This window comes from Macrotis lagotis, chromosome 2 (assembly GCF_037893015.1).
Source record: "Macrotis lagotis isolate mMagLag1 chromosome 2, bilby.v1.9.chrom.fasta, whole genome shotgun sequence".
Classification (NCBI taxonomy): Eukaryota; Metazoa; Chordata; class Mammalia; order Peramelemorphia; family Peramelidae; genus Macrotis; species Macrotis lagotis.
This window is the reverse complement of record NC_133659.1, coordinates 102,296,472-102,314,012: the sequence shown is the minus strand read 5'-3', so window position 1 is coordinate 102,314,012 and position 17,541 is coordinate 102,296,472. Positions and strand designations below refer to the sequence as shown.

The 17,541-nt window shown below is 40.5% G+C and overlaps 1 protein-coding gene, 1 long non-coding RNA gene and 1 pseudogene across 2 annotated transcripts; 2 read left to right on the top strand and 1 right to left on the bottom strand.

Annotated features, from left to right (window-relative positions):
* Positions 1-583: 583 nt before the first annotated feature.
* On the top strand, positions 584-1,954 carry LOC141511926 (putative E3 ubiquitin-protein ligase TRIML1 pseudogene; annotated as a pseudogene).
* A 9,203-nt stretch (positions 1,955-11,157) lies between these two features.
* CYB5R1 (cytochrome b5 reductase 1) lies at positions 11,158-16,579 on the top strand. The gene is made up of 9 exons (XM_074222395.1): positions 11,158-11,213; positions 11,632-11,781; positions 11,908-11,980; positions 12,603-12,709; positions 13,007-13,136; positions 13,924-14,007; positions 14,664-14,749; positions 15,268-15,367; positions 15,744-16,579. Exons 1-9 carry the CDS (start codon positions 11,199-11,201, stop codon positions 15,914-15,916), a joined length of 918 nt encoding a protein of 305 aa, XP_074078496.1. The 5' UTR covers positions 11,158-11,198; the 3' UTR covers positions 15,917-16,579.
* Positions 12,114-15,755, bottom strand: LOC141512985 (uncharacterized). Its single transcript, XR_012475654.1, has 3 exons — positions 15,669-15,755; positions 13,882-14,136; positions 12,114-12,475 (listed from the first exon to the last, which is right to left on the bottom strand). It is a non-coding gene; the product is annotated as an uncharacterized LOC141512985 (long non-coding RNA).
* Positions 16,580-17,541: the final 962 nt, after the last annotated feature.

Sequence of the window (17,541 nt, the reverse complement as noted above, 5' to 3'; positions counted from 1 at the left end):
TCAGTATCTTGCCATCTGAATTTAATATCCTTTTTCAAAAACTCATCCAAATGCCTAATTACTCTCTTTTAATTCTAAATCTCTGCCTCAGGTCTTGATGTTGAAAAATGGTGAGATTTGTAGGTGTGATAACTAACTCATGGGATTAATTTAAGATTCAAAATAAAACAGGATAATGATGGCAGCCTTCATAAAATTAAATTTTATAATATCAGGAATTATTGTTTAACATATTACATAATTAGTATCACACTGAATTGTGTCTTCATTACCTAGAATATAATGTGCTATTTAGAAGTGTTTTTTGAAGTATTGTCAGTGAGGTGTGAAGTTTTTGCCTAGTTAGTTCAGTCTTCTGTGAACACCACTCTGAACTAGTTCCAAAGCAGGCCAGAATAACAAAGGTGTGAACAACTAGGCAAGTTAACACCTTCTTGGTATGAATTCAGAGAGGTAAAATCTGAGGGCCAGTGGGAATATAAAAAGGAACACAGATTTGGGAGCAGAATTTTGGGAGCTCAGATCTGGAGCTATAACCTCTGAAGGAAACTTCCTACATCAGAGTGAATCAAGTCCTAGAAACATGGATGTCAATGATATGATTGAAAACTTCAGGACAGAACTCACCTGTTCTATTTGTTTGGATTACTTCACCAAGCCAGTTACTATTGACTGTGGACACAGCTTTTGCAAAGAGTGTTTCTTCCAGAATTGTGAAGAAATCCATGCATCATGGACCTGCCCAATGTGCAGAGGAACCATTCAGCCTAGAGACTTGGAGTCTAATAAGTCCCTGGAGGATCTGGTGATCTTTTTAAAACAGTTCAGACCACATTTACTGCAAAACATCAGTTATGCAACTATCTGTGACCAACACCTAGCAATTCAGAAGCTGTTCTGCGAAGATGACCAAAAGCCACTCTGTGTGTCTTGTTTACTCTCCCAAGAACATAAAGCTCACAGTGTGTATCCCATAGAAGATTCTGCCAAGCACTGCCAGGTAAAACTCCAGGAAGTCCTTAGTAATTTGCTGGGGAAAATGAAAGAGGCTCAATTTTTATTAGATCAGGAGAGAAGGAGAGTGACACAATGTAAGAAGGAAGCACAGATACTGAAGCAGGTTATCATACCAGAATACATCAAAATGAACCCTTTCTTGACAAAGAAAAACAAAGTAGATTCACAAAAGTTAGTTAAGGAAAAAAGAAAGAATATGAAGAAATTAATGGGGACTGAGACCAGATTTTCTCAATATATACAAAATCTAAAAAAGATTATTGATGAACTAGAGAAGAATTTTGAGAAGCCAGTCATGGAAATGCTCCTGAATGTAAGAAGCATATTGGAAAGGAGTGAGATTCTGTTGCTTCAATGTCCAGAAGCTGCTGCTTTAGATTGGACTAATTGTGGAATGAGGGAAATTCTATTAACCTTCCAAAGGAATATTACTCTGGATCCTGAGACAGCAAATTCCAGTCTCATCCTCTCTGAAGATCTAAAGAGTGTTAAGCTTGCAAGTGCCCAAGTTGAACATGCTATGTTTGTGTTGGGTGCTCAGAGCTTCACCTCAGGAAGCCACTACTGGGAAGTAGAGGTGGGAGGCAAGAGTGAGTGGGAAGTGGGGATCTCTAAGAAATCAGCAAACAAGAAGGGAAAGTTACCTGGGGATGTACTCTCCCTCATGTGCCTTAAAATGGGAAAGGATTTCATTCTCTGGATCCCCCACATCTTGGAAGGCATTCATGCAATAGAACCTGTGTACAAGCTAGGCATTTTCCTCCATTATGACTCTGGACATATATCATTTTACAATGTGACAGATAACTCCCTTATCTATAGTTTACCACCTGTTATCTTCCAAGGTCCTCTCTGGCCCTTCTTTTCTCTTGGCCTTCCAAATGAAGGGAACAATTCCAGTTCTCTTACTATCTGTCCACTGAATACTCATTGCTGAAGAAGCCAATGCCCTTCAGCCTTCTCTAGGGCCTGGGGGATCAAAACAGATAGAGGATCCATCATTTTTATAATTACTAAATGAGAATCTCAGTGACAAAAGGAGTAGCAAGAGAATGGCAGCAACAACATGACCAAAAAGGATAATGATCATTGTTGGAAGGGTTGTGGGAAATCTGGGACACTATTACACTTGTTGGTGTTGCTGTGAACTCATCCACCCTTTCTGGAGAGAAATTTGGAACTATGCCCAAAGAGCAACAAAAATGTGCATGCCCTTTGATCTAGCAATACCACTACTGGATCTATACCCCAAAGAGATGATGAAAAAGGGTAAAAAACATCACTTGTACAAAAATATTCATAGCAGCCCTGTTTGTAGTGGCAAAGAATTGGAAATCAAGCAAATATCCTTCAATTGAAAGACTGGTGAATTGTCTTCTTTGGGGGGGGGAGTAAGATTAGGGGAAAAATTATAAAACTCAAAATAAATAAAATCTTTAATTTAAAAAAAAGAGAGAATGGCAACAAGAGATGAATGAATATTCAACTAATGAAAGAAAGCAGGCTTACAAAATAAAGCTAAAAAATAGAAAAAATACCTTGCCAATCTTGTCCAAACTGATTCAACATCTCCTAGTCCAATCTCACCATTTTTATCAGACACATTGCTAGCAGTTTCAATGACCAAAACTCAGGAGGCTCTTGCCCAAGAGGAGGTCAGCTCCATGAATGAGTCACCTGGGGATCTTGAAAGATTTACTGATTGAAAGAATTATGGAGTCTGAATGGAGCTCAAAGCATACTATTTTCACTTTTTTTAAAATTGGTTTTGTGTATTTTTTTCTTTCTCATGGTTATTTCTGATTTTCCTTTCACAATTTGGCAAACATGGAAATATGTTCAACAAGATACTACTCACTATGAAGGGAGAGTGGGGAAGGAAGGGAGACAGAAAATGTGGAACTCAAAATATTATAAAAAATGTTGTGGAAAGAATTACAGAAACTAATGTTGAGCTAAGGGAACCAAGAGAACATCGTATACATTAACAGCAATATTGTAAGATGATCAACTTTGATGGAAGCAGCTCCTCTCAGCAGTTCAAAGAGCTAAGACAACGCTAGGAGACTGGTTATGGACAAGGCTATCCCTATTCAGAGGAAGAAAAACAAAGAAACAAAATACAAAGCCCTTCTGAATCTGAATGAACACTATGCTTACTTTTTAAAAATTTCTCTTATGTATTTCTTTCCTATCTCATACTGAAAATGACTAATCTGTAAACTTGTTAAACATAAGTGTGTATGTACAATATTTGCCTGACTGTTCACCACTGAAGGGAGGGGGGGTGGGAAGGGAGGGTGGAAGGAAATTATGTAACTATAAAATATGCATATGCATGTAGGTGAATGTTGAAAAACTTTCATAACGTGTAATTAGAAAAATAAAATATAAATTTTAAAAAAGAAAAGAAATGTTGAAAACTATTTCTACTTGTAACCGGAAAAAAAATTAAAATTAAAAGATTTGATGATTGACCCAGACTAGCTTTGTTATATCTCCTTCCAACTCCTATTGTGCACTTTACCCCCAAAAAAGAAGTGTTTTATCAGTAGAGGGAAAACCATAGAAGAATTAGAAACAAAAAAAGGGCTTTCAGAAGGTGAAAAAAGATAAAGGACTGAGGTCTAATATGGGGAGAATTGTAGAAATGGGGGGGATATAGAGGGAGAAGAGGGCAAAGATGTTATTCCTGAATCAGTTATTTCCCAGACCAGTTCTTAACTTAAATTAGTCTTTCCTTAACCTTCCCAAGCACAAACATAATCTATCCTATAGTGAAGTTCATAAGAACATTTTTGCAGGAAAAAAAGGAAAGAAACAAAATTTGGGATCATAAGACTTAGAACTGTAAGAGAACTTAAGTTTATCTCACACAATTCACTTGATGGGGTGACAAACCCAGAGATAAGGAGAGGAGAAGAGTTGAGAAACTAAAAAAGGATCTACAGGGGATAGAGGGGAAGGATTCTCCTAGACTCACAGAATCCTTAGGCTCACTAAAAGTCATGTCATATGAAGGAAAGATAAATAAAAAAAGAGAAGACAAAGGAGTAGAAGCAGATGAAAAATGCCTAGAAATGTACAAACAACCTTTCCTTATGAAAAGTGCTCCTTGACACTCCTCAATCAATGAAACATCCCCAAAGAAATTCCCTTGTGAGCACTCTAAGTTTTGGGTTCAGTAGCTCTTCCTAGATTGCACTGAAGTCCATAATGGTGCAGATTTACCTTATAGATCCTGATCTCAGGTGACAACCAGATGTGCAACAATATTATCAGATTCTTCACCTCATATATTGTCACTGCAGCAGCTGGTATCCATGCCCAGTCTATTTCCTAGTTCTCCTTATTGCACCTAAAAAGTAACTTTGATGACTCTTCATTTCATCTGGTGTTCCCTTCAAAGCACAATATAAATAATGCTTTCCCACTAAATGTGGCTGCTAACTTCTCTGACTTCTTCCTCACTGATGAGGATTATATGTTCTGTGCCTTCAATTCTGTCATTATTATTTGGCAGGGATTGGTGAGCTGGGACAACAGATCCTTAGTTAAAATGGAGTTCTTTAGGCTAGGCTTCATTGGAAAAGCTCCGCTGCTCCAGTGACCTCTCCCAATTGACCTCCTCGTCTTCTATCATGAGATGCCCTGTGAGTGGCTACTCTCTCACTTCTGAATTCTGATGAACTAGAAGAAGCCATCAGGTTCCATACTTCCTTTTATTAGGAAACTGAAGTCTATTCCTTTGAAGAATCAACTAAAGAAGAGGTTTCAAACACATGTAGGCCGGTGGGGGAACCAGATTAAAATGTAGTTGGGAAATATTTAACAAAATAAATAATAATACAATAAAACCTAGGTAACATTACATTTTAAAACGAAGTCGATTTGTGTTCAACAGGGAGTCTTGTGTAAGGATTAGTGTCCCCTTTCCTACTTGCATTTGACATCACTAATAATGTGAAAATGGATATCTTGATTTGCCTGAGCCACCCCGCCCCAATTAGTCATATAACCAGAACTGTATGAGGACTGGCAGTATTGACTTTGACATATCAATGATCCCTCGTGTTGATTGAGAGTAAAACTTATTGAAAGTGCAAAAAATCAGCAACTCTGAAGTCAATTAAGCTCATACCAACTCTGAACAGATTGGGTGGTTTCTGGATTTTCAAGAGACATCCCCTATCTTCAAAGACATTCCTGCTTGCAGGTTATGAGACTGTAGACATATTCTGTCTGTATTTTGTGGGTTTTGCAAAAAACCTTATCTACAGAGATTCTCCTAACATTGGTTATAGAACTCTCAAAACATCCCATTTCTGGAGAAATTTCCTTATCAAGTCTTGAACTTTGAACTGCTTACCACCGAAGATGCCTTCTGATTTGTTTTTCAAAAAGTCACAGATGGAATTCTTCAGTCCCTGTTCTTGGGAATGGGGCTCATTGACATTCCTTTCTAAACTCATCTTTCCCCCCAAAAAATCCTTACCTTCCTTTGTTTAAAAGATTTATAAATTCTTCCAGTTAATTACCTGTTATCCTGCTCAGCACGTACAATTTTTTTTCTGTCCTGCTTAATAAAAACTTTAATTTCACAGATATTGTCTTCCTCTAGTTTCCTTTCCTATTAGGGAAAAGGGGAAGGTGTTAAATTTTGAGAACTGACCTTTGCATTCTCTAAGCATCTTCCCTTTGGGGGGAAATAGAGATCTAAATTCCATAAAGAGAACATCTGTGTGGGGTGACTAGGTGGTGCAGTGGATAAAGCACGGGCCCTGGAGTCAGGAGTACCTGGGTTCAAGTCCAGTCTCAGACACTTAATAATTACCTAGCTGTGTGGCCTTGGGCAAGCCACTTAATCCCATTTGCCTTGCAAAAACCTTAAAAAGAGAGAGAGAGAACATTTGTGTTCCATCCAATGTGCCACTTAGCTGCCCCTATTATTATTTTTTTAATTTTAATTTTTTCCTTTTTCTTTTATTGCTCATGAGGGTCTATATTTTGGGGGGAGGGGTACTATGTTTACTCTTAAACAAGAACATTTTAATAATGTATAAAAAAATCCATTTGTACAAAAATAAAATAAATTTAAATTTAAAAAAAGAATTTAAAAAAAGAACATCTGCCTCAGTTTACAGATCTAAAAGATGAAAAATTCCAAGAATGGGGCTCTGGTATGCCCAACATATCTCCTGCTGTCATTTATAGTCAAATGAATGTTTATGAAATCATCCTACTCAAAAGGCCTAAACCTAGAGAATGATTTGTGGACCAAGGAGGCAAAGTTCAGGAACCATCTAGTTAAGCCAGGTAAAGTGACCTGGATATAAGGAAAAGCACAAGCAACTACAGGATGGGAATATGGAGCTAGGTTATGATTCTACTATGGATTTCAAAATCTATCATAGGGCCACAAGTAGATGGGGAATTGGATAGGGAGGTGTTAAATAAGAGATGATGAAATGGGAGATACATGTGTTTCTTTGTGGTCATAGCCCCTAAGGCTGAAGAATGGCTTATCATCTGGCTGTTCAGTATCTGGGGTGAATACAACTAATAGTGGGAGATAGTGAGGTGGCAGAAAGCTGGTAAAGGATACAGTATGGCTATTGAATTGATATTGGTGAAATAGTAAAACTTTAAACCCATGTAGAAGTCTTGTAAACAATATATATAGTTTGAATTCTGCTGGATTTTGTTCATTCCATTCATATTCAGTTACAATTATTGATTCTGTTTCCCTTATTAGATCCTATATTCTTCTCTTTCATCTCTTAATTCTTTTTTTTTTTAGATTTTTCAAGGCAATGGGGTTAAGTGGCTTGCCCAAGGCCACACAGCTAGGTAATTATTAAGTGTCTGAGGCCGGATTTGAACCCAGGTACTTCTGACTCCAAGGCCAGTGCTCTATCCACTGTGCCACCTAGCCGCCCCCCTCTTTCATCTCTTTACGAAAAAAGAAGGTAGAGAAAGAGAAAGAATTCAATCTAATACTTTTTTAAAAGCTGAAGAGGTCTATTCCTACTCTTTTTTTTCCTGATTTTTTACCAAACTGAGAAGAATAATTATTTTTCTCATATCAATAACCAATTGTGAAATTAGGACTAAAGTTTTTCTCTTTTCTATTTCCTCATTCAGAAATAAGTCCCTACAGTAAATCCAGCCTTTGAAGGGAAAGACTGATGATAAAATGAAATCTTGGGTGGACACACCCCACTGGGAAAACTTAGATCTGATCAAAAGGTGAAGAAAGAACTAGTGGATTCTGGTGCATCGTATTTTCCCCCTTTTGTTTAATTACCCTAGATAGGATGGTATATGTATATACTAAGTATATACTAAGTCTGAGACTTAGTAATCACTTCTGTCCTCCAATTTTTTTTTTTTTTTAGGTTTTTGCAAGGCAATGGGTTTAAGTGGCTTGCCTAAGGCCACACAGGTAGGTAATTATTAAGTGTCTGAGGTCAAATTTGAACTCAGGTCTTCCTGACTCCAGGGCTGGTGCTCTATCCACTGCGCCACCTAGCGGCCCCGTCCTCCAATCTTTTATTAGAATAAGCCCATCTTTCATTATAATATTCATTCTCTCATTACTTGTTAATCAATCAGAGTTGATTTCTGCCTTCTTCCAAGGGCATATAAGTATCAAATAGGTTTCATGAGGGGTCCATGGCTTATGAGAGATGGTCAAGTGACCATCCTTTTATTAATTATCTGCTGGCATATTAATAAAATAATTACCCCAAAACTATGTCTCTCAAATTTTATGTCACAAAGCCCAGACCCAGATCTCTGATTCTTATATCTTCTTTCAGTTCTTTCTAATTTTATGAACCTCCTCTGAAGATGATGTTAGCTATGCTTGCTACTATTCTATTCCTAGTTCTAAACTCCCTCTTAACCCCAATACATATTCATTATTATTTCATGTATTTCTATATTAAACTCTTTGTGTAATTGTATATGTGTTAAACACTTCATTGTGAGTTTTTGATAACAGTGAGGATTATGAGATAACCCAGTCCTTCCCCAGGTTTGCATGTACTGCAATTATTCAAAATAAAAAATTTCTTCCCCATCATCCTTATTTCTCCCTTAGTCAGTTCCTTTCCCCCAATCTTTTCTTTTCTCTTAAAGTCAACAAAACAGAGCAAAAAACATACTCAGTCCTGTGTTTGTACATCTTTTAACTTTTTCTGAGGTCCTTCAAAAGAATGAGATTGTGAAAGTATAAATTCTTCTATTAGAATGTAAACACTTCATCATCATTTAGCAGTTTTCAATAAGTCAAACATAAATACCTTTCTAGGTTTGTCTTGATTCCTGTCTTTGCATTTCAAAATTTAAACAGTCTTTTCATCAGAAATGCATGAAACCCCCTTTATTTGACTAAAGTTTCATTTTTTTCCTCTGGGATTATACTTAGTTTTAAGGGGTAAATCATTCTTGATTTTAAAGACTTTATCTTTTGCCTTTGGGAATATTTTATTCCAAGATTTTCTCTCCTCTGTAGAAATTTCAATATAGTGTTATGAGATCCTGATAGTGATTCCTTATAACTTGAAATCTTTCTCACTGGTTGCTTGTAATATTTTTTCTTTTACTTGAAAGATCTGGAATTTAGAATGATTTGGGGGTACTTTTGGTTTGATGTGTCTTTCAAGAAGTGCTTAGTAGAACCTTTCTATTTTTAATATGACACTCATTATAATAGATCTGGAAAATATTTTTAATGATTTCTTGAAATATTATATTCAAATTTTTAATGGGTCATGGTTTTCAGGGACTCTAATAATTTAAAAATTATCTCTTCACTACTTGTTTCCAAATCAGTTTTTTTAAATTGCAGGTACATTATGCTTTCTTCTATTATTTAAGCTTTCAATTTTGCTATTTCTTATTGTCTCATGGATTCATTGAGATCTGATTATCCATTTGATTTTTCAAGAAGATCATTACTGGAGTAAGATCTTTTACTTTCTGTTCCAAGTTATGCATTGTACTTCCAACTTTTACTCCAGAATTCTTAGTCCAATTTGAATGTCATTTTTAAAATATCCTTTTTTCATTTCTTTCAGCCATTCTTATAGACCTTATGGCTGTCATTTCCCCCATCTTTGACTCTACTTGTTCTCGCAGCATTCATCTGAAATTATCTCTTTTTTAATTCATAGTATTTCTTCATTGTGAATAATGATTTTTTTTCACTATTTCTTCATATTTTTCCTGGTATGAAATTTTTTTCAGCTTCTTTAGGCTTCAGATAATTCACCAGAATTTGGGCTTGGCTCTGGTCATGTGTATGTGTGTATGTTGCTGTGCATGTATACATGTTTGTGTGTATTGTGTATTTTGTGTATGTTTGTGTATGTGGGTATTGTGTATGTTGTGTGTTTGTGTGTGTGTTTATTCCTAAATGTTCTTCTGTAAAAGCTAACCAATGCTATTTGGTTATATGACAGCAAAGTTCTAAAAAAAATTATTAATTATTTATTCTGTCCTAGGTACTGTGTCAAATGTTAGGGATACAAATCCAAGGGGGGTCGGGGGGGACAGTCTCTGCTCTCTAGAAGCTTATATTCTAGTTGGAGGAAGACAATATGTAATAGAGAACTGAAAAGGAAAGGAACTTGGGTACACTAGTCACTGACAGCTAACCCAAGAAGCGCACAGCAGAATGAGGTTTGAGCTGATGGTTGAAGAAAAGAGATGTTCCAAGCTCTTAGAACCTTGAAGGAGAGATGTAGCCTGCCTCATTTTGGAAAATCAATTTGAGAATATTTGATATATTAGTAAGCAATTTAATTGGTTAAGCCAAAATGTCAGTTAGTACAGAATTTTCATATCTTTTTCCCTCAGTCTTCTCAATAACATAAGAGATGTGGTCAATGCTGAATGAAAAAAAAAATCAGAAATGTAGCTATGGGGAGTTTGAAAGGAACTTGGCTAAAGAATAACAAAAGAAAATGAGAGATGGGTTTCGAGACCCACATAAAATCAACTAGATCACACCAGAAGTGTTAGTCCTCTGAATACCCTATATTCTCCTTCACATAGAGCAACAAAGTTTTGAATATAGGAAAATTAAGTTAACAGTGGTGCCACTAACAAGCTTACAATGAAGTTACTTCATACAGTTTCATTGTCTTTATAATCAAGAAGTCCACCCTGACATCTAACTTCAAGATGACTTGTTACTATTTCCTCAGGGAACAAAGTTCCTGCTGTGAGTGAAGAGCAATTTTCTATTTGTCACCTGAAATAAATGGAGTAATTCAATAACTAAGACTGACAAATGACCAGATATTTCACAAATTTTATCTCATGTGATCTCCACAACAGCCCTAGGTGGTAGGTGTTTTTATTATCCTCCTATGTGACTTGCCCAGGATCACACAGCTACTAGGAGTCTGAGGCCAGATTTCAAGGTTGGTCTTTCTGTCTCCAGTTGGCAGTTGCTTGAATCAAACTTCTGCTCAATCCCAGAAGACAGCCCATGTAAGGAGAAACTTAAAACCGTCCAAAAGTAGAAAGGACTTTCTTCAAAGGGGAAGAATTTCCCCTTTTTCTCCATCTTCCTAGCCTGAATCAGCACTTGGCTATGATAGAGAGAGGATTTGCCTTTAGGTCTGCTCGGCCCCTGAGGTCCCTTCCTGCTACTAAGAAACTATTCTGTGATCCTCTCCCTCGAGTCCCCTCCTTTCTCCCTCTTTACCTTTCCCCACCTTCTCCCACCTGGCAGAGAAGTAAGAGATTGGGGAATAGGATTAGGGATTGGGGTGTTAGGGGAAAAACAGATGGTTACAAGGACAACCCTAAAAAATGCTGCATCCTTCTCCTGTCTTCTTTCCTTTCCCTTCTTCCACTTCTCTCCCTTTTCTTCTGTTACCTTCTCTTCTTTCCTCCTTCCCTCTTTTCCTTTTCTCTACTCCTCTCTCCTTTCCTGCCTCCATTTTCCTCCTCTTTCCCTCCTCTCTTTTCCTCTCCTCCCCTCCTTTCCCTTAATCTTTCCTTTCTCCTCCCCTTTACTCTTCCCTTTCCCTTCTCCCCTCCTTTCTTCTTTTTTCTTCTCATCCCTTCCCTGTCTGGTCCCAGCCTGCCCCGCCCCGCCCCACCCCGCAGCGCATTGTGGGATCGGGCCTGGGAGGCTTAGGAAGCGGACTCCGCACTTGACCATGGGGATCCAGCCGGTGAGGACCTCCGACTCTTCCTGCCTTACCCCCCCACCCGGCTCTGCACTTGCAGATTTCACAATATCAGGACTCTGAGACCCCTGTTCCCCCCACCCCGGGGCTCACTCTATAACCCCCCCCCCCTGTTGTACTCCTCAGCCCTGCTCTGCATCCCACCTGGATCCCACCCCTCACTCCACCTGCACCCAAACCTAGCCCTTGGATCCCTTGAGCAAGTTTCCCTGCTTGGTTCGATTCCTGTTTTTAAGACAGCCCTGTCACTTGGAGATCCACTCACCCCAGTCCCTAGGATCTTCTCCAGGCTCCAGCAGCCTTTCCTTTCCCAGGCATCACCCCAGTACTGTGGGACCTGGACCCTTAGCTAGTGGCTATCCGTGCTCACGGTCAACCTCCCTCTGCCTTCTCTCCCCCACAGAGCACTGCCTTGCTGGCCTCCCTAGGAGTGGGACTTCTGTCCCTCTTAGGAGTGGCCTTGGGATCTTACCTGATTCGGAGGTCTCGAAGGGCCCCTGTCACTCTTCTGGACCCCAATGAGAAGTACTTGCTGAGGCTGCTGGATAAGACGGCAAGTTACGTGTGGGGATATATGTATGTGTGTGTGTATATGTTGGGAGTAGGAGGGGGAGAGGAGGTTAGAAAAGGGAACAAGGGTTAGCCATGTAGTGAGAGATACTCTTTTAATTCATTTTAGACTGTCAGTCACAATACCAAGAAATTCCGTTTTGCCCTGCCTTCAATCCATCATATACTGGGACTACCTATAGGTAAGAAGAGTCTCTGGTGGGCAGAGGACTAGTAACAGCACTGTTATTTGATCCCTGTAGATAAAAAATAGGAGCCCTTTCCTCCCCCCTCCCCCTATCTCCTATTACTCTATTTCTTCCTCTTTCCCTTGGATCCTATAGTTCTTTTCCCTTCATATTTTTTTCCTAGTCTGATAAATGTCCCATTTCTAGGCATGTTGTCTCCACTTTTTGCCTACCCTTGCCAGTCATAATCCCCTTCCACCCCCAGGACTTGATATCATTGTTGCTGATACTTGCCTGTGTAGGGGGGCATTCACTTTGCACCATCTCTTTCTCCCTCAATCCTTTACTGGGACCCTAGGACAAACTGATCAGAGTTCTTCCAATTTTGTCTGCTGAAATTTAGGGATCTGAGGAGCAAGAAGGGTTCTCAAGTACTGCCATGCAAAACTTTGCTATATCCAGAATGAGCCCATAGAGACTCTCTTCTTTTGCTCCATGACTCATTCTGACCTGGAATACAGAGAATTGGTGGGCTCAGAGTCAAAATTTGCTTTAAAACTCACTGGACTAGAAAACAGGAAGGGCTGGGAGAACTTCCTGGCTCGCCCTCACACCCTGTTTCCTACATGATCACCAGGAAAGCATGTCTATCTCTCTGCCCGCATTGATGGCAGCTTGGTGGTCCGGCCCTACACGCCTGTCACCAGTGATGAGAACAAGGGTTATGTGGATCTTGTCATCAAGGTATGAGATAGGGTCTCAAATATTCCTTTCCTCCCCCTTCCAACGTTTTCCTGGGATTTCTGGGAATCCATTGGGTTTATTAAGGACTGTTAGCCTTTGGGGAATTGGAGAAAAAGAGTATATGCAATCTTTGCCTTGAATTCAAGCTCAGTCAAGCAGCTGACTCAGCCACCAATAACATCTGTAGTTTCTGAAGTATGAATAAAATCTATGAGGAAAAGACCAGAACTGGGATTGGGAGAGATAGGGTTTTACAGCTGGTAGAAATGGTCATATACCATTCTCTTCTCTCTTCAGGTCTACCTGAAAGGAGTACACCCCAAATTCCCTGAGGGAGGAAAGATGTCCCAGTACCTAGACAGCCTAAAGATTGGAGATGTGGTGGAATTTCGGGGGCCAAGTGGAATGCTCACGTATAATGGAAAAGGTATCAGCTCTACTTCTTCTTAACCCAACTACCTAGTTTTTTTTTTAGGTCCTGAGGTCTTCCAGTCATTGCAGGCATTATGAATGTATTTGTTTTAAGCATACCTTTCTGTATGACCTTTATTCTTTGTCCATATCTAAAGCTGGGGCTCCTTTTACACCTAAGAATAGCTCTGATGATATGAGACATATTATCCAGTCTCATCTGCCATAGGGAACAGTCATTGCTAAATCCATTAGTTGCAACAGACATAGATATGACCAGGACAAACATTTAGCTTCTTTCTCTGCTCCCCAAAAGAGCATTCTTAGCCCATTTTCATAGCGAGCTGAAGATAGATTTCATTGCAATTCCTCCCTATCCTGTCCTCACTGGAACAGCTGGGCCCATTAGTCTAGCCCCCTGAGCCCTACTGGTGTCACTAGGGAATGTTGAGTCACACCTGGCCCTGTGCCTGTCTGTCTCACCAGGGAGGTATCTCACTGCCTAAGATTGCTCATGACTCATGATGTAGCCTTAGAACAACACCTCTCTTCTCTGAGAGTTCTGGGATCTGGCAAGAATGAGAGACAGGTGGCCCAACCCTACTTGTATTTCCAGGATATATTACCATCAATAGCCAGATCAGCTTGAATCTCCCAACTAGTCGGGAATAAATATTCCACTGCATCAGGATTCATAATTAAGGGTGATAACTACTTAATAAAGTACCCATGAGATTTCTCCTACATTTTCAGTTCCTTACATTGACTTCCCGTTTATCCTCTCTGTCCTTGACTTCTCTCAGGGAAATTTGACATTCATCCCAGCAAGAAATCTCCAGCAGAACACCGAATGGCAAAGAAATTGGGAATGATTGCTGGAGGGACGGGTGTGTGTCACCCTTGTGTCTGCCCCCAATGCTGCTGGCCGTTGGCATGGAGCTGGTAGAAAGTCACACTTGGAAGGGTTATATGTTCATAGCTGGACTGGTAATGATGGGTTGCTAGAGTTCCTGAGTCTGTTAAAAATTTTAAAAAGATTGAAATCAGGGGGTGTTCTCAACATTCTTAAATTCAGACCTTTTTGAATTGGAATGGGAAAGACATAAAGCAGAATGTCTGTACAGGGAGATGCATCTGCAGCCTCTCACTATATCATTAGATATTTGCTAACAGCTGCTTCTTTCAACACTAGTCCTAGACTGTGGAAATTTTTTTTTGAGAAAGTCTTAGATTGTTTCCTTAAATGAATATTATCATCTGAATTTATATGAATCTGCATGATGTCACTAGATCTATCCAAACCACTCACTAAATTGAGACTTCAGATTTTCTGGGAGTGAATTGTAATTCCTGTCTAGAAATAGAGGAATCCTAGAAAACTAAAGAAGAGAATGAATCAAAATACTAGAGAATGGGAAACAGAAGTAATGAAATATGAAGTAGATAATAGATAGGATTGAAGAGGAACAGGGTTAGCCAGGCTTTTGGCAGGAGCAGCTATTCCTGTCACACAACAACAAGGGGGGGGGTGCTCTTTATTCAGGGATCACCCCAATGCTGCAGCTCATCCGAGCCATCTTAAAGGACCCTGAAGATCCAACCCAGTGCTTTCTGCTGTTTGCCAACCAGGTTGGTTGGATTTGCAATGTACCAAGACTGCAGAATGACTGATGACTGTGAAGCATGCTAGGACTGGGGACTGTTTGAAAATCCATCCCAACAAAATTCTGAGCTTTGAGTCTTTGAGCTCTGAAGAGAAGAACATAAATTGGTTTCTGGAAAGTGGGGAGAATGGAGGACCAGATTCAAATCCCAAATCTGATACTTCCTATATGACCCTGAGCAAATCCCACCTCTGACTTTCAGTTCCTTCAGTTGTGAATTGGGGGTGGGGTGCTTGGAGGGTCTCTTCCATCTTTGATACTGGGATCTTTCCATTTACCTTCTGCTCAACTCTTCAAAATTTTTTCCCCTTGAATTCAGAGCTTTTTTTAGAATAATCTTTCCCCACTTTTTAAGGGAGAATTATAAGGGTTGACAATTGTGATGTTGCTTTAGAGATGAGGCTTTTGCTTGGGTTAGCTTGGTAGGGGGAGGGATGTTAGGTGATTCTCAAGGGCTTACTTTCTCTTTCCCTGGCATTTCAGACTGAGAAAGACATAATCCTACGAGAAGTTCTGGAGGAATTGCAGGCCCGACATCCTGAACGATTTAAGCTCTGGTTCACCTTGGATCACCCTCCAGCAGGTAACTCAACTTCCCTGTCCTTTGTCATACCTATCATTCCTCCCCCCACACACATACACACATTTTTCCCCTCCCCTGGCATCTGAGTCCCAGCCTTCTCTATTATGTTTTTTGGTTTAAATGGAAAAAGCCTTTAGTGGAGTACCCACTTCCTATGTCTGAATGGGTTGAGACCACCCCAAAGATCCATTTAATTTCTTTTCCTGATCCCAAGAACCACCTTGGCAAGGGTGGTACTGTCAGTGCGGTTGTACTTGTAGCCACCTCCTCCATTGCTTAACAATATTTAATAATATATTACCTTTGGTGCCATCTGGCACACCCTGGGTCAGAGTGGGAGTTTCAAGATTGGTTTCCTCTTCTTCCCCCGCTGCAGGCTGGACCTATGGCAAGGGCTTTGTGACAGCTGAGATGATCCAGGAGCACTTGCCTGCCCCAGGGGATGATGTGTTGCTACTGCTGTGTGGACCACCTCCCATGATACAGCTGGCCTGCCACCCCAACTTGGATAAGCTGGGGTATTCACAGAAGATGCGTTTCACCTATTGATGCCTTTAACCTTCTCTAGCTTTGCTCAGTCTAACAACCCCCATCCATCTCCCTATCAGATGCTCACAGTGCAAGCCCCTTGCTATTGACTTGCCATCACTATCCTGTTTTGTCAACCTCTACCAGGCCTTAGACTGGGTGTTTCCTATAGAATCAGCCTTCCTTTGGTTCTAGAGAGAGGCACTCAGCTGGCTCTGGGCAGACTCAGACACTGCCCCCCTCTCAATTCCCAGGCTGGAAGCACTTTCTACTTGGGAGAAGGGGGTCAAGGATTGGCTTTACCTTCACTGTCCAGAGTGGAAAAAAGTGTGTGTGTGGGGGGACATGAAGGGAAGGCCACAATCTGATAATTGAAGTTTTTGCTTCAGAAGGGCAAGATTTTGTTTGTGTGTGTGTGTGTTCAGGAGAGCACATTAAAATGGAGAAGGCAGTACTGCTGGTGAGATGGGGCCAGGCAGGAATGGTGCTCTCTGCAGATTCCTCTTAGTCCTCATAGTAAGGAGTCTGAGATCTATCTTCTGTGTCATTCTTCTGTTCCAAGACTCCTATTTCCTTCTCCTCTTACTGATGGAAGATATTGCCTGCCTAGGATCTTCTTAGACTTTGATTTTGTGTCAGGAACCTCCGGCTGTGGAAATAAATGGGGCCAAGGCCCCCACGTGGCTTCTATGGTATATTTGTGTGTCTGGGGTGGCTTTTGAGGCTTCAGCTACCAGAGGGGAGCTGTCACAGCATAGTATTCTTCGCCAGCCTGCTATGTGAGGGCTGCTGGTGCAGCTCTGAGCATGTGTTGAAGTGTGCAGCGCCACACACACCACCCACTGTTTTCCACTTTAAGTGGCTGCCTCAAGAAAGGGAGAGGGTCCCTAGCTTGGGGAAGGGGAAAGAGAAGGGGGAGGTGGGGAGATGTAGCTGGAGGAGTTATAGAGCAGTCAGAGAGAAAGGACCCTTTGTGAGGTCTGAGGACAAGAATATATACCATTAATATATGTACTTTATATACATTATATAGTTCCTCAGAAAGGAGAGTTTCCCTGCCTTGGAGTCTTTAAAGCAAAGGCTGGTGGGGTATGTTGAGATTTTTGTTCAGGTACAAGTTGGACTAGATTCTAGGTGCCTAAGCTGGAGGCTCTGAGGAAAAAGAGGGAGTGGATGGGGTGGCTAGGTGGTGCAATGGATAGACTACTGGCTTTGGAGTCAGGAGGACCTGAGTTCAAATCCAGCCTCAGGTGCTTAATAATGACCTAGATGTGTGGCCTTGAGCAAGCCGCTTAACCCCATTTGCCTTGCAAAAAAAAATACCTTAAAAAACAAAGAAAAAGACGGAGTGGAAAAAGATGAGGAGACGGAAATAGGAGGGGGAAGGGAAGAAGAGAAGGAGGTAGTCTTTTCTTTGGAGAGGACTGATGGAAGGATGAAGAGAAGGGAGGAAGGTGAAAAGAAGAAAGAGGGAATAGAAGTGAGGTGAAGAAGGATGGGGAAGAAGATGGGAGGGAAGAAAAGGAGAAAAAAGAGGAAGGCAAGGAAAGAGGGAAAGAGAAAGGGAGAAGGGAGGGGAGAAAAAAGAAAGGGGAAGAGGAAGAAAGAAGGGAGGAGGGGAAGGAGCAAAGAAGAAGGGAGAAGGA

Excerpts from the sequence above, each read along its gene's own strand:
- CYB5R1 (XM_074222395.1), top strand. Across the intron at positions 14,750-15,267 it reads TTCTGCTGTTTGCCAACCAG|ACTGAGAAAGACATAATCCT; the intron begins GTTGGTTGGATT and ends CTGGCATTTCAG. Across the intron at positions 15,368-15,743 it reads CTTGGATCACCCTCCAGCAG|GCTGGACCTATGGCAAGGGC; the intron begins GTAACTCAACTT and ends CCCCCGCTGCAG.